Below are 16407 nucleotides of genomic sequence, written 5' to 3'. Positions count from 1 at the left end.
ACCTGCCTTGGTCCAAGCTTCCCTCAGAGCTCAGGCTGGCACTTGCAGAGGAAGCTGAGCACTCGGGATTTACAACTGGCTGGACAGGAGCAGGGGCTGGGAGGAGGGAGCTCTCATCACTGAGTCCATTCCCTCCCTGGAGCCCAGAGTGGGATTCCTCAACTGCTGGAGACAGATTTTCCTTGGAAGGAGGCCACGAGCACTGATCTGGCTTCTAGGAGAGATCGGCGTGGCCAGGGATCGCAGGGACCTCAGAGACCGGCACAAAACCCTCCTCTTGCACCAACGTCCTCACAACAAACCCATGAAAACCAAAAATTAAAACACTTCCTGCTGTGGGGAAAACAGGGGATGATTCCACACGTGGGCTTGGGAATGACCTGGGAGCACCTGGAGCTCTCCAGTGGTGTTTGGTGACGATCCAGAGGAGCTGGTTATTTCAAATTTCAGCAAGGTTATTCATGGGACTAAATTTTTTTTCTTTCAGATTTCTAAAATACAGCACTGAGTGTGTAAGAGCAATGTTGGAAGTGGAAGGGGAAAGGCAAATATTCCTTCCTTGTAAAACCTTAATTATTTGAGTCCCACTCCTGCAGAAAGACTTGAGATGGGAGCTGGCTTCCTTTATCACTTCATTAAGGGTATTTATGGAATTAGAATTGTTCCAGAATAGGAAATCAAGCCCCATTTCACATTTCTGCCTGCTCAAAATAGTGATTTTGATTCTCTGGGCTCAGCTCTTCCTCTTTTCCAGTCAGAGATGGAATTGCTCCTGATTTCCTTAGGCATGAGGGGAAAACCAGGATTTTGATGTACAAAACTTGAGTCTGCTGCTCTGAACAAGGACAAACTCTGATGCCTTTGAACAGTGCCATCTTTCTAGGGTTTATTTCTCACTACAAGGATCTGCACCAAGGCACAAAGCAAGTCACCACATTTTCACATCACTTCATATTTCATTAATTTCGGTCATTCCCTTAATCATCCCCCATTACATTGAAAATCTTCTCGGATTTACAAATGTTCTGCAGCAGCTCCGACTGAAATATGTTGGGAAGGGAAATCTCTTTAATTTCCCTACTTTGGTGAATTCTTGCCCAGTCATTTTTCCTCCCTGGGTCATTCCACTTAAATCAACATTGTGGTGACATTCCACAGAATCTTGGACTGGTTTGATCTGGAAGGGATCTTAAATCTCATCCCACTCCATCCCCTGCCATGGACAGGGACACCTTACACTATCCCAGCCTCAATGTCCAACCTGGCCTTGGACACCTCCAGGGACCCAGCTGCTCTGGGAGACCTTGGGCTCCATCCCAGTCCCTCCCCACCCTCACAGAGAGGAATTCCTTCCCAATATCCCACTTAATCTACTCTGCTACAGTTTAATTTCATGGCTTCAAAGAGAAAGAATGCCAAGTCCAACAAGAAAAATTTCAAGACAACTTGAAGAGCAACCAAAGCCCTTCATCCATGATGTCCCCACCTCTCCCTGCTCCCAGCTGGAGCTGCAGGCCAACAAGAAGTGCTGGGAGCGTTGGAGGCGTGGTGGCCACAGAGTGGCCCCCAGAGCCTTGCTTGGATGGGCTCTGGTGGCACATTCCAACATGCCACCAGAGCAGCTCAGCGACAGGAGCAGGGAGGGGGAACTGCCTCACCTTTCCGTGCTATGGGTAAGTCAGGGATGGGTCAGCTCCTCTCCACTGTCTGTACAACACCTTGATTTTCCCCTCATCCATCATCGTCCACTACCAGGAGATCCAGGACTTCCCATCCTCACCTGGCACCTGCATCTCCCTTTTCCTCTTTGCATATTCACAGGATCCTGGAAAGGTTTGGGTGGGATCTCAAAGCCCATCCAGTCCCACCCCCTGCCATGGCCAGGGACACCTCCCACTGTCCCAGGGTCCTCCACTCCTTGTCCATCTCGCTTTGAGATTCAGAGGTGCTGCTTTTAGATGCAAGAACAAAACCTGGAGCACCTCTTGGGACAAAGATGAAACCTCCATGCCCAAAGACACCCATTGGACAGAGGAGGAAGGACTGAGGAGGCTCCTGCTCCTCCTCCTCCTCCTCCTCACCCAAGCTGGGTCCCTCTGGCTGCGTTTTGCGCTCACAAACCACACAAATGTTTCACTGTCTCGGCCTCACTGAGCCATTTCCAGGCGTTTCACTCTTCCAAGAGCCGCAGGTTCCCTCTCCAAAATCCCCACATTCATGGCCTGGTGCTTGGGAAAGGCCCAGGGCCTCCACATTTCCTCACACTCAGGAGGCCGCGGGCGCGCCGAGCGCCGCAGTCAACAAAGCGCCAAGCAGCTAATGAAGATAAAAGTGTCAACACAGCCCGGTGCTAACGCACACCTCTCCCATGGAGCTGCTGGGACCCTTTTGCAAACAAATTTGGCAGTTCCTGGCGGGCCCGGGCCCGAAAAGCGGCGTCCTGATGTTATTAAAGTTAACAGAAGTGTCATGGGATGACAGATGGCTCCCCGCACATCAATTGGATTCTGAGGAGTTCTCAAACCCTGGCGGGTTGAAAGCAGCTCCAGCACGAATCAGAGGCAGGGGCAAGATCATCGATACAAGGGATTATGCAGATTTAAGAAATACCCTCGGCACCCGAAAGTTTTCAGAATGCAAACTACGTCAACCCCGCGAACAAGAGGCACTGCATCATGATGGCAGCAGGGACAAAGCCAGGGGGGTTTAACAGACAAAAAAAGATTGTTTTAATAGGAGAGAAGCATCAGTCATTGAGTCTTACTTCATTCAGACTTTCTCTCCAACCCATCCATCTTCAGTGCCAAGAGATGACAGGACCACCTCACTTTTCCCCCCGGGCCTAGTGTATCAATAATGCCCATTTCTCCCCAAACAAACGACTCCCCAGAATGGCCCTTTTCCCAAAATTGGCTGCCAAGCCCCACAAAGGCCTCAGTACCTGCTATGGTCAACTTGGCTCCAACGGGGCCCCCTCCAGAGGTGGCCACCGACGGGTGGAGCCTTCCCCAACCATCTTCCCCAAGAGCCACTTTGTCATTCCTGGCCGGGGAGCATCTGCGGAAAGGGGATGGGGCGGGGGGGCGGCCGAGGGACACAGGGAGGGACACAGAGAGGGACACAGACGGGCACGGACACAGGGGAATGCAAATCCCTCCGCCCTCGCAAACGCCTCCGTGGGCATTCTCTGGGAACAAAGGTCCCCGAGGCGGGCGGGCTCTGCATCACTGCTCTCTCTGTTCCCAGCACCTGCTCGGCACCGGCCGCGGAGTCGCCGCGGTCCCTCCGCGCCGCGCCCGCAGAAGCCAACGGCAGCACAATGGCCCCGGTGGCCAGGGTCAGGCCTGGCTTTCTTCCTCGCCCCCTTCCACCAGCCCTTTTCACCTCCACCATCTCCAGGAGCGCTCGGAAAGGAGGTGGCTTCGAGCGACGAGAGGAGGAGGAGGGGGGAAATATAGGTCTCTGGCGTAAATCACTGACGCCGTTTCCCCTCCTCTCCCTTCCCTTAAGACCTGATGGTCTTCAGTCACACATCTTAAAAGCAAAACAAAAAACAAAAACACAAAGACTTACTTGTCTCAAGTCGATGAAGGCCAACTGCAGCGTGTCCCCTTGGAACCCAGGCACTGGGCCGGATCTGGCAAACTCTGTGGGAAAGAAAAGAGGATAAAAAGCGCCTTTAACTAACCATGGACAGGGAGATTGGCAGACGGATGACAGGGAAGACAAGAGAGGCTGGGGGAGAGGAGGACCGCGCTTCTAAGGAGTCATGTCTCCCTCCCTTCAGCGTCTTTGTTCGCCCTTCAAAATTCGTGTCATCAAAACACCATTAATTCCACCGTCCTGACAGCAAGGAAACTGTACTAATTCGACCTGAAATTTATTCCCATGAGCCGCACTGGGCTTCAGAGTATTTGTTTTGTGAACGGACAAACAACTCGCCCAGAAGAAAGGGGGGGATGGGGGTGGAAAAGTTTTTCCTCTCAACACAATAAAATCTTCAGCTGTGAAACTCTTTTCAGTTCCGAAAGCTATTTATATTTTAGGGCGCTGAAGGAATTTTCTAATTTCACGCCTGTCACCAGGCTCCATGAGCATTCATCAAAAAAATATGCCCGGCCGCGTCATTAATTATCAGGCAGCAGATTATTTGCATGATCTGGTGATGGCGCCTCTTGGTCAGCCCAAACGCGGAGAACCGCGGCCGTTGGGTGGCATTTTTATTTCTGGTGGATGAAGACATCTGACAACTGAATAACGTTGGCTTCTAAAGCGAAGAGAATATTTCCAAGGCCACATTTATCTCCTTCCAGCCTAATCTGGCCAAAATTTCATACTTTGGTTGTTCATTTTTCTCCTAATCCATTCTTTAAACCAAACCTAAAACCGCTGGAGCGGCTTGAATGGATCCATGTTAGAGGACCTGGGTTCTTCCATGGCATTTAGCAGCTTTTCCTTGGGAATGCTCACGAAGCCGACGCCTGCACACATCCCAGGGTGTCTTTTGAGGTTGGTTCTGGCCAACTTCATTTTCACCCTCTGCGGTTACAGCTTCATCTCCGCTCTCCTCACAACCTCTCGGCACTGAGGGGACCTGGGCTGTGAGGCCACAGCTCAACGCCACCAAAGGCTCGAGGGGGAGCACCTGCCTGGGCTTGAGCTGTGTGGCTCCTGCAGGCACTGGAGGTGCTGGAGGAATGAAATGTTTTCTTGGGATGAAGCCAGGTGTGATGGAAAAAGGGGAGAAAGGAGGGAAAATATACACCAAATACAGATTTTTCAGTTACATGGCCCATTATCGCCCATCTATCCTGGTTTTCACCCTACAGGAACCCTCCAACAGCTCCTAAAGCGCCACAAAGATGAGGATTAGGGATGGCTGGGCAATATGGAAGGAGGATTTTGCCTTTTGTCTCCCTGACTAATCGGAGGCACCAATGGACAAAGTCATTTCATGTCAGGTGGTCTTTGCCTTGAACACTTGTCCTCCCAAAAGTTTTCCTATTTCCAAGCCAAGGCCACAAAATCAGGAACATAAATCATCACACCCCCGTTTCCAAAGCTTTCCTCGAGCAGCCCAATCACGGAGCAGCCCCTTGGCTCTAACAAGAAGAGATTAATGAGTGAAACACCAGGACTCAGTCCTGTCCCTCAACCGCCTCGTTTCGGGGAAGCGAAGCAGGGTTATTAATCAGCTCCCTTGCTCCACCTTCCATTAAAACCTTGGGATGGAGAACATCCTTCAAGCCAGACACAGGCACCTCCAGGGGCACGGGGGAGACTTCTCAGACTCTGCTTTTTAATAGTCTCAGATGCCAGAAGAGCTTTGAGATTGAAACCATCGCTCATCTTTGCAGCGATCGCTCAAGTGACAACCCCTGCAGGACAAGAGCAAACACGGCTGGGAAATCATTGCTTTCATCTGAAGTTATGAGTCAAAAGGAGCAATGAGCAAATAAAAACAGAAATTACGGATGTGGCTGTTCATATTTAGATTTTGGATAGAAAAAGCACAAACCGAAGTCAGCAGGAACCATCCATGTTTGTGCCTTTGGAGTTTTCCACCGGATGGGACTGGACAGGGATGAAGAGGAGGAAGTTCTTCCCCTTCCCTGGGAGGGTGGGCAGGCCCTGGCACAGGGTGCCCAGAGAAGCTGTGGCTGTCTGGAGCTCTGGAGAAGCTCACAGGTGGGAAAAAGTGAGAAATGTTAGGAAGGAATCGAGGCAATGCCTGGATCCCTGGAAAAGTCCCAGGCTAGGTCGGACATGGGGACTTGGAGCACCCTGAGACAGTGGAAGGTGTCCCTGCCCATGGCAGAACATGGGGAACGAATGGGAACTGGATGATCTTGAAGGCTGCTCCATCCCAAACCATCCTTGAGATCAGAGCTGCTCAGCTCCAGCCAATTCCACTGACCAATCCTGCAATATTCCGGGTGCAAAGAGCCCAGAGGGACTTCACATGTGTCCCTCAAATGCTGTTTTAATTAATCCTAACTGCAAAGGCATTTTAATGTAGATTTGCTATAAAATTTGACTGCAGCTTGCCCGAGTCAGCAGGGAGGGAGGATCAACACAAACCCTCTGACTCTGATCTGCAAGGGATAAATCATCTTTACACGTTCCCTCTACACCCCACTGTCCCATCTGGAACAATTATCCCAAAAGCCACATCAATCCTAAAACCCTTTGGAAAAGCACAATACCTGAGAAACTAAAAATGTTTAGAAGTGAGAAATGGGACTCGAGCACCTTCTCAAGAGGTGAAACACCTCTGGGTGGCTCAGGGTCAGAGATATCCCCAGGCTGAGGAACCCAACCACGATGTCCTACCCTCCAAGGGTGGGGTCACCTCATGTTCCTGATTACGCTTGGAGAAATCCTGGAAAAGAAAGCCTGGAAGGACTGCGAGGAAAGCGAGTTTCTATTTTGGATCAAGGGCCTCACAGCTGTTCAGCATCTATTTAGGAGCACACACGGAGTTGGGAAATTTAAGCTCTTCCCCAAAGCATGAACTTCAAAACCCTCATGAGAAAATGCCTGTGATTGTGAATGTTCTCACAAGGCTGGTGGATTTATCACCCCTGTCGGCTGCTTGTGAGAAACCCAAGACAGATTCCATCCCAAGACAGATTCCATCCCAAGACAGATTTCATCCCAAGGCGGATTTCATCCCAAAACAGATTTTATCCCAAGACAGACTTCATCCCCAAAGAGATTTCATCTCAAGACAGAGTTCATCCCAAGAGAGATTTCATCCCAGGACACGGCTGCTCCTCAGCAGCTCACCTTTTGCTGTCTCTGCCCACTGTCCCTTCCCACAGTTCCCTGCCCATGGAAAGGTTGGAACTGGATGGATTTTAAGGTGTTTTCCATCCTGAACTAGATGGCTTTTAAGGTCTTTTCCACCCTAAACTGGATGGCTTTTAAGGGCTTTTCCATCCCAAACCAATCAGTGATTCCTAAGGAACCCACTGGAGGAAGGCTGGGAGAGTTATGGAATGACACTGCCCTTCGAAATTTAGGATGTTGCACATGGAGCCAACACTGATTTAAGCTGCAATTTTCACCAAAATACTGAATGAACAATGCTCTGGAACCTTCTAAGGAAAGGTGTCCATGCCCACGGCTGGAATGAGATGGTCTTTAAGGCCCCATCCATCCCAAGCCAATCTGTGACTCCTAAGGAAGCTCCTGGATCAAGCTGGGAGAGTTACGGAGTGACACTTCAAAACTTAGGATGGTCACACACTGAGCCAACACTTAACAGCAATTCACATCAAAACATTAATCAACACTGAATTAACAAAGATCTGGAACCTTCTAGTACAAGGTGTCCCTGCCCATGGCTGGAATGAGATGCTCCTTAAGGTCCTTTCCAACCCAAATCCTACAGTTCTGGGATTCTATGGTTGACACCCAAGCTGATATTCTCTGTGTCCCAGAAGAAATAATGTAGAGAAAAAATAATGTAGAAGCTCATATTCTCTGTGTCCAAGAAAAAATAATGTGGGAACTGATATTCTTTGTGTCCAAGAAGAAAATTATATAGGAGCTGATCTTTGTGTTCCAGAAGAAATAATGTAGGAGCTGATATTCTCCGTGTCCAAGAAGAAATGATGTAAGAGCTGATATTTTTCATATCCCAGAAGGAACGAGAACAGGAATTCGGCGCAGACACTCGGAAAAGCTGCAGAGGAATGAATGCAATGCTTCCCCTGGGCTGCCGGAGAAGGAGCTGCACCTCCTGTAATCGCAGGTCACACTTTACATACCAATGCCACCAACCCATTCTGAAGGAGGAATGAACAAAGTCTCGGAGCAAAAAAGGAGAAACAAAGAGGAGAGCGGAGCTTTAGAGGAGAGACACAGCCAGTTCTTCTTGGGTTTAATCTCTTCAAGCAGATTTCAGGACAATTTCCTCGGAACAACCGAGCGCAGCGTTGGCCTCAGTACTGTCGGATTCCTTTATTGTACTGTCTTCACGACCAAGGCAAGTGGCAAACATAGCAAGCAACCTACAGAGCAGCCCCTTGAGCAGAAAATCACCGGAGAATAGAGCAGATCAGTATGCGGCTGTTTGTACAAAGCATTTAGCCAGGCTAAAGGTTTGAGGGGTTTGTGTTCAGGCCAAAAAAGTAATGTCTTTGCAAGGTCTACAGGCTTGGGCCACCCAGGGCAGGTCACAGGGGGACTCCAACCTCTCTTCCAAAACATTTCACTGATGAAAGAATCAAGGAACAGGAACCGTTAAGCCCTTTACAATGGACAAAGAATAAAGAGTTCAAAGGCACGGCAGAAAAGAGACATCCACTGTAAATTAATTAATTACAGCCAACGGGGGGATCTCCCTGTGCCCCCAGCGCGGCTGCGCACGCGGGGACAGGGCCTTGCATGGATTGAGCGGTAAAAATCCCTCAAAAACATCATTTGAGGGCAAGATTTCCTCTGAACTACGCGGGATTTGTGATGGCACCTGCGAGACGGAGGCTGAAGCAGGTCCCAGGGAAGGGAACATGGACCAATCTGCTCGTGGCCACACAAAACATCTGGGTAATCAACCATCTCAGGATTCATCGAAGAAGGATGGGGACCTTGAAGCCATCTTCCTTGGATAAAGCCTTGGAAGGCTGTCCTGGAAAAGCCAAGTGATGGGACCTCCTTGGATAAAACCTTGGAAGGCCATCCTGGAAAAGCCAAGTGATGGGACCTCCTTGGATAAAACCTTGGAAGGCCATCCTGGAAAAGCCAAGTGATGGGACCTCCTTGGATAAAACCTTGGAAGGCCATCCTGGAAAAGCCAAGTGATGGGACCTCCTTGGATAAAACCTTGGAAGGCCATCCTGGAAAAGCCAAGTGATGGGACCTCCTTGGATAAAACCTTGGAAGGCCATGCTGGAAAATCCAAGTGATGGGACCTCCTTGGATAAAACCTTGGAAGGCCATGCTGGAAAATCCAAGTGATGGGACCTCCTTGGATAAAACCTTGGAAGGCCATGCTGGAAAAGCCAAGTGATGGGACCTCCTGCTGCGTATCCCCAGGAACAAAGTGACACTTTGAGGACACTGAGGCTGAAGAACAAATCCATGCGTGGAGTCTGGAGAAGCTCACAGGTGGGAAAAGGTGAGAAATGTTGGGGAGGGATCGAGACAAGAGGAACCGAGAGAAGATCCCAATTCCCACACGGAGCGTCTCCTTCACCCCGTTTCCATACTGAGCTTCTCCTTCTCCCACACCATTCCCACACAGCCCCGCTCTGAAGCTGTTCCCCATTACAGCCCGAGCTCTCAGAGCTCATTCCCATCTGGGTAGTTTCAGAGAGCTGTGGGAAGAGGGAGGAGTCACCCAAAACACTCTGAACTGGGTCAGATTAAAGGAAAACTTCCCTCCCTCCCCATCAAACGTTCCTCTGATGGAACAAAGGCCTGGCGTGCTGGCCCTGCAGAGCAAGGAGTGTCCCCGTCATGGGACACTGGCTGGGCTGAGGAGCACCCACAGCCCAGGGAGGGACGCCTCAGGGCCTGACCACGAGATGTTGTTCAAGTTGAAGAGAAGGAGCTCTTTGGAAGGATGTTGGAGACGCGTGCCAAGAAATTTGGAACAGAATCCACTGGACTGGCTCAATCTGTAAGAGTTGGGCCACGGATCTCCACGGGTTCCCAGACCCGAACCCAAGGTGTGCAGTGGATGTGTCCTGGCAGATGTGAAGTTCTCAGATCGTTAAACACCAACACCAGCAAATGTGAACCGTGCCCATCCCACCATCAGCTCAAGAGGCTGTGGAATTTCCATCCCTGGAAGTGTCCAAGGCCAGGCTGGGGTCCAGCTTTGCCTTCCAGGGATCCATGGGCAGCCACAGCTTCTCTGTGCAACCTGGGCTAGGGCCTCCCCACCCTCTCAGCCAGGAATTCCTTCCCAAGATCCCATCCATCCCTGCCCGCTGGCAGTGAGGAGCCATTCCCTGCGTCCTGTCCCTGTTCCTGGGAACAGATCCCAAATCCCCCCGGCTGTCCCCTCCTGGCAGGAGCTGTGCAGAGCCACAAGGTCCCCCCTGAGCCTCCTTAGCTCCAGGCTGAGCCCCCTCAGCTCCTCAGGAACTCTCCATTCCCTTCCCAGCTCCTCAGGAACTCTCCATTCCCTTCCCAGCTCCTCAGGAACTCTCCATTCCCTTCCCAGCTCCCTCAGGAACTCTCCATTCCCTTCCCAGCTCCCTCAGGAACTCTCCAGCCCCTTCCCAGCTCCTCAGGAACTCTCCATTCCCTTCCCAGCTCCCTCAGGAACTCTCCATTCCCTTCCCAGCTCCCTCAGGAACTCTCCATTCCCTTCCCAGCTCCTCAGGAACTCTCCATTCCCTTCCCAGCTCCTCAGGAACTCTCCAGCCCCTTCCCAGCTCCTCAGGAACTCTCCATTCCCTTCCCAGCTCCTCAGGAACTCTCCATTCCCTTCCCAGCTCCCTCAGGAACTCTCCAGCCCCTTCCCAGCTCCTCAGGAACTCTCCATTCCCTTCCCAGCTCCTCAGGAACTCTCCAGCCCCTTCCCAGCTCCCTCCGGAACTCTCCATTCCCTTCCCAGCTCCTCAGGAACTCTCCAGCCCCTTCCCAGCTCCTCAGGAACTCTCCATTCCCTTCCCAGCTCCGTTCCCTGCCCTGGCCAGGCTCCAGCCCCTCAGGGTTTCTCTGGTTGGGAGGTGCCCAAATCTGACCCCAGGACCTGCGGCACATTGAGAGATCAGCACCTGTGGGGTGGACATTCCTCTCCTGATCCATTCTGCTTAAACCTTCCCATCTCTCCACGACAACATTCTCATTTCCCCCCCCAAATCCAGGTTTTTCCCGGTGCACTGCCGCAGGACTGACACCAATTTGGGATATCCTAACTCCAGGAGATCGCAGGTTGGAAGAACACCTCGGCGTCCTTGGAATCGCGCCAAGGGAGAGGATGACTCCAGCATCATGGACAAACCCTGGCACTTCCCCCAAATCCCAGGATTTCCACATGAGAAATTCCCAGTAAGGCAGCAGGGAGGAGGTGTGGAAGGGCTGTGCTGGATTCCAAGTGGGCACATTTTGGGACAATCTGGAGGGATGGAGAATTCCTCAACCCAGCAGGGACATCTGGGTGTGCGCCTGGCTGGTCCCCAGGAGAGGGGCCGACTAAAAATAGGGCGTTTGACGGAATTTGAAATATAAATTTTTAGGGCGATTTTAATTTGCCAAGAAGCAGCAATTAAAAGAGTTTGGGGATTACGGAATTGCTCATTTTATGATCCGAGGATTGTAAAAACCCCTCAGCCACTGCTGGAACCCGTTATGGAGATGGGAAACGCTTCCTAGGACGAGAGCAGCCCCGTTTCTTTGGGATTTTCCGTCCGTCATCTCCAAATCTGGGTTGTTCCATTTGATTCCCACTACGTCTGAGGTAGAGGGGAAATGGAAAAATTACATATTTATCAAATAATATATTTTTATATGGATTTATCAGTTCAAAAAGAGCAAAGTGGGGCATGTAGAAGTTAAAAAAATCCCATTGCATTGTTAAATCTTGGGATTATGCATGCATTCTGGGAGACAAGTAAACCTCTGAAAAAAATGAATTTTCTTTTCTGAAAAAAAGGGAATTTACATTTTCCCCAGAAATCTTTGGAGCTTTTTTCCCTCTCCAGGGTTGGTTTTTTGGCCTCTTTTTAACCCAGAAGTGTCTCCTAAACTGACACACAATGAGATGTGTCCCACGGAGCCTTTCTAGGCAGTTCCTTTAAGCTGTGCCTTAGTCCAGGTTTAAAAGGGGGTGAGAGAACCTCGCCATCCCAGCACCCGCCCAACAACACATCCCAAATCCACCCCCAGCCCTTCCCTGGAGTCCCTGTGCCATCCAAGCACTCAAATCCATGGAAGGATGCTCCAAAGCACCTCCAAGCACCTTGGGAAACGCCTTCCTGCTGGGAACACCAGAGGATGTTCTCCCTGACCACTCAGCACCCTGCATCTCCCCCAGGATTCGCCCAGCTGGACACTCCATGGGCTCAGCAGGATAAAGCCATGGAAAACAGCTGGGATTTTCCCCAGGTTTATCCCACCACAAGCAACCTAAAAGGATTTTTACAACGTGGCTGCTCTGCTCTTTTCACCTCTTTCACACCAAAAATGATGCTGATTATAGGGATATTCACGTGAGGAAAACATGGGAGATCTGGCTCCTGGTGTCTGTTTAATTCACTGCTTTTCCTCAGTCCTACAACAGATTCATTTTGGAAAATCAGAAAATTAATAAAAATGAATAAATTGCATTTTCTGTGCTTTGAACACACCAAAAAAACCCCAAAGATTTAAGGAAGGGGGAGATTTAAAGAGCAGGTGAGGGGTCCCATCACAACCTCATCTTTCTGCCAAGTATCACAGAATCTCAAAATCCCAAAATCCCAGACTGGTTTGGGTGGGAAGGGACCTTAAAGAGCATCTTCACCCAACCCCATCCATGGACAGGGACACCTCCCACTGCCCCAGGTGGATCCAACCTGGCCTTGGACATTCCCAGGGATCCAGGGGCAGCCCCAGCAAATCTGGGAATTCCATTCCAGCCAGGAATTCCTTGCCAAGATCCCAGCCCAAGCTCCCCTTTCCCAGTGGGAGCCATTCCCTGGCTCCTGTCCCTCTGTCCCTTGTCCCCAGTCCCTCTCCAGCTCTCCTGGAGCCCCTGCAGGGACTCTGAGCATTCCCTGGAATTTTCCCTTCTCCAGGGGAACATTCCCAGCTCTCCCAGCCTGGCTCCAGAGCAGAGGGGCTCCAGCCCTGGAGCAGCTCCGGGGCCTCCTCTGGGCTCTCTCCAGCAGCTCCACGTCCTCCTGGATTTGGGATCCAGGAGCAGGAGCAGCTCTGCAGGTGGGCTCTCACCTGAGAATCCCCCTTGGCCACCTGGACTTGCACCTCCCTGGTCCAGCAGCCACTCCCCTTTTTATGCCTTTTACGGGACAGAAAATCGGTGATCCCAAAAATCAGGATAATTAATTTAGCAGTGTTTTGTTTTCAGTCTAAACCCCCACATTTTTCACCTCCCCTGATGTCAATTGTGTTTATAAACAGCTTTCCTTCTAATGTGTATTGGACCTGCTTCTAACACAGAGAAAATTATCTTCACCACCTTCAAACTATGCTTAATATACAATAAAAAAATTTCCTTAATTCATCTCACCTCTCTTTTAACTGGATTATTTTTTCAGCATTCACAAACAAAACCTTAATAGATTCCAGCATCAGAACTCTGCAGTCCCATTGCCTCATCATGGCACTCACTGGAAGCACTCCAAACAGACAGAAAATCAGATTTTAATGTCTAAGTGCAAGATAAAACTGCTGGATTGGGCAAGGTTTGGGAATTTGGAGGGAGGAAGAGGACAGAGGCAGAGGCATGAACTGGTACTGTGAGGATGTCGAGATTCACACCTGTGCTTTCAGGAACAAAAAAAAAGATTAAAAAATCACCAAAAAACCCAAGAGTAAACCCCAGCCTTGCAAACTGAAGCTTATTTTCTGAATGCACCCCTTCCCCCTTGGAACTGGCTCATCCCAAAATTCAAACCTTGATGGATTTCTGCTCCAAAATAACCAAATTAAAGCGATTTCCAGGCGCAGCAGAGCCACCAGACGGACCCGTGGGAATGAGGGGCAGAGTTTTGCTGCTGGAAAGGAGAAGGATTTTGTCTGCTCGGGGCTGACGGTGATGGATGGAGAGGCTCCAGCTCCAGCATCCATCTCCATTCCCTGCTCCCGTGGCACCTCGGGACGGGGCTGGGGACAGGTCCCTGACCCTGCTGCCGGCTCGGCGTCACCTGCTCCGGGATGTCTGAGCGCTCCCGGCTCAGGCTCCCCAGACACCTGGAATTTAAGGAATTGTGCTTTCCAACCTGCTGTGAAATCCCATCCGTCTCCCTTGGCAGCAGCAGCTTTTAGGGAAGAGCTGCTGCTCTGTGATCCACGTTACGGATGGGGCAGAAAACTGCCAGGTTTGGAGCGTTTGCAGCCAAAAAAAAAAACCCCAGGGAATTCTTAGGGATGATAAACGCTTCCCATTATTCCCAGCTCCAGCACCCGTCCCTTGGCAGACACCCTTGGGAGCAGAGCTGCTCCCGAGGCATGAGGGGGCACAAATGGGAGTCAGGAATTCGGGGATCGAGGCAGCGCCAGGAGGAAAATCAGAGTGCAGAGTTACGATTCCCTGAGTGGGAATCATTAAATTGGGATCCTTCTCCCAGGCTGATCAGCTGAGGGCTGGAAAATGGCAAGTGGATGTTAAAAAAAAATGGAAAACCCGTGCTGGGAACAGCAGAATTCCTACTGGGGTATTGTTCCCAGCAGTAAATGTAATCTCAGCGTTGATGGGGGCAGCAAAATGTGGTCAGGAAAATGTTGGATAAAGGGTGGAAGAACTTGTCTTGGTAATGGGAAGTGCCAGGGGACGATGAAACCAACAGCTGATGTCACTGAGTCACTCCCCTGGATCCTTGGAAGTGTCCAAGGCCAGCCTGGATGGGGCTTGGAGCACCCTGGGATACTGGGAAGTGTCCCTGGATGGGTTTTAAGGTCCCTCCCCACCCAAAGAATTCCAGGATCCCAATCTCCACCTCAACCAGGAAAGCCAAAATGTGGATATTGGGGGAAAAAAAATCCCTAAAATCCCCTAAAATCAAAGATCACCTGGGTTCCTTAGGAGTCCCATCAAGCTTGGGGACCTCAACCATGGTGGTCAAGAATCCATCCTGGGATGAATCCAAGAAATTCATCCCAGGGTGAAGCCAACAGATCCATCCCAGGATGAATCTCAACACACCACTTCCCTCAGAGGGAAGAAGATCCTGTGTAGGGGTGTAAAGCTCTGCCTTACTTTAGTTCCAAAACCAGGACTAAAAAGAGCATTTTATCTGCCCTGGGCTCAGGTTTTTAACCCTTTCACTGACCAGGACAAGCAGCAACTTGAGGGCAACCAGAGAATTCCAGCCCTAATTCAGGTGGGCGCCCGAAGACCCAAAAGGAGCAGGTTTGGGAGCAGAGCCCTGGGGGTGGCACCACAGCGTTCCTCCCCTGAGGAGCTGCTGTCCCTTTGTCACCTCCTCTCCACCGCTCTGACCTGGCACAGAGCTCACTTCAAGGACAAAGTTCCCTCAGAGAGGATCGGAACTGGTGAAGAACATCAACTCCTTCAGATGCCCCAAGCCCCATCCAACCCTGCCTTGGACACTTCCAGGGATGAGACAGCCCCAGCTTTTTAGAGTCATAAATAAACTGATTTGTGATTCATGTACTCCAATCCCTCCTGGTTTTAAAATACTCCATCCCAAAAAGCAGGGATGGTCTGGAGAGCATCAAGGCAGCGCTGAAGAGGAAAAGGAGGAGCAAAACTTGGAATTCTTGGAATCCTGCGTGCTGAGGATGCTCTGGGTGAGCCCTGTGAGCACCCAGACCTCGGCACTGCCACACCCCTGACTGGGACCCCAAACACCACGGGGCACAGCAGCACTGCAGGGTTCTACCCCAAACTGGGGATGCTGCTTTGGGGTTGCTCCTCTGGAGGCTGAGGGAAAGGACTCCGAGTACACTGTGGTCATTTTGGTGGGAGGTTCCATTTGATTCCTAATCTATCCCATTCCATTTAATTCCTGATCTACCCTATTCCATTTAATTCCTAATCTACTCTATTCCATTTAATTCCTGATCTACCTTATTCCATTTCATTCCTAATCTCCCCTATTCCATTTAATTCCTAATCTACTCTATTCCATTTAATTCCTAATCTCCCCTATTCCATTTCATTCCTAATCTCCCCTATTCCATTTAATTCCTAATCTATCCTATTCCATTTGATTCCTAATCTATCCCAATCCATTTAATTCCTGATCTACCCTATTCCATTTAATTCCTAATCTACTCTATTCCATTTAATTCCTGATCTACCTTATTCCATTTCATTCCTAATCTACTCTATTCCATTTCATTCCTAATCTCCCCTATTCCATTTCATTCCTAATCTCCCCTATTCCATTTAATTCCTAATCTATCCCATTCCATTTAATTCCTAATCTATCCCATTCCATTTAATTCCTAATCTCCCCTATTCCATTTAATTCCTAATCTACTCTATTCCATTTAATTCCTAATCTATCCTATTCCATTTGATTCCTAATCTATCCCATTCCATTTAATTCCTAATCTCCCCTATTCCATTTAATTCCTAATCTACTCTATTCCATTTAATTCCTAATCTATCCTATTCCATTTGATTCCTAATCTATCCCATTCCATTTAATTCCTGATCTCCCCTATTCCATTTAATTCCTAATCTACTCTATTCCATTTAATTCCTAATCTCCCCTATTCCATTTCATTCCTAATCTATCCTATTCCATTTAATTCCTA

At 49.9% G+C, this 16407-nt stretch overlaps 1 protein-coding gene across 1 annotated transcript in view; it reads right to left on the bottom strand.

Moving 5' to 3' along the window:
• Positions 1 to 16407, bottom strand: part of EXOC6B (exocyst complex component 6B) — a 318901-nt gene that overhangs the window by 69187 nt on the left and 233307 nt on the right. The window contains exon 23 of the mRNA XM_077782659.1: positions 3574 to 3647. Within this exon, the coding sequence (XP_077638785.1) occupies positions 3574 to 3647 (74 nt within the window). The remainder of the gene's footprint in view (positions 1 to 3573; positions 3648 to 16407) is intronic.

This window comes from Lonchura striata, chromosome 4, assembly GCF_046129695.1.
Source record: "Lonchura striata isolate bLonStr1 chromosome 4, bLonStr1.mat, whole genome shotgun sequence".
Classification (NCBI taxonomy): domain Eukaryota; kingdom Metazoa; phylum Chordata; class Aves; order Passeriformes; family Estrildidae; genus Lonchura; species Lonchura striata.
The sequence above is the reverse complement of the archived record's forward strand: the minus strand, read 5'-3'. Positions and strand labels throughout refer to the sequence as shown.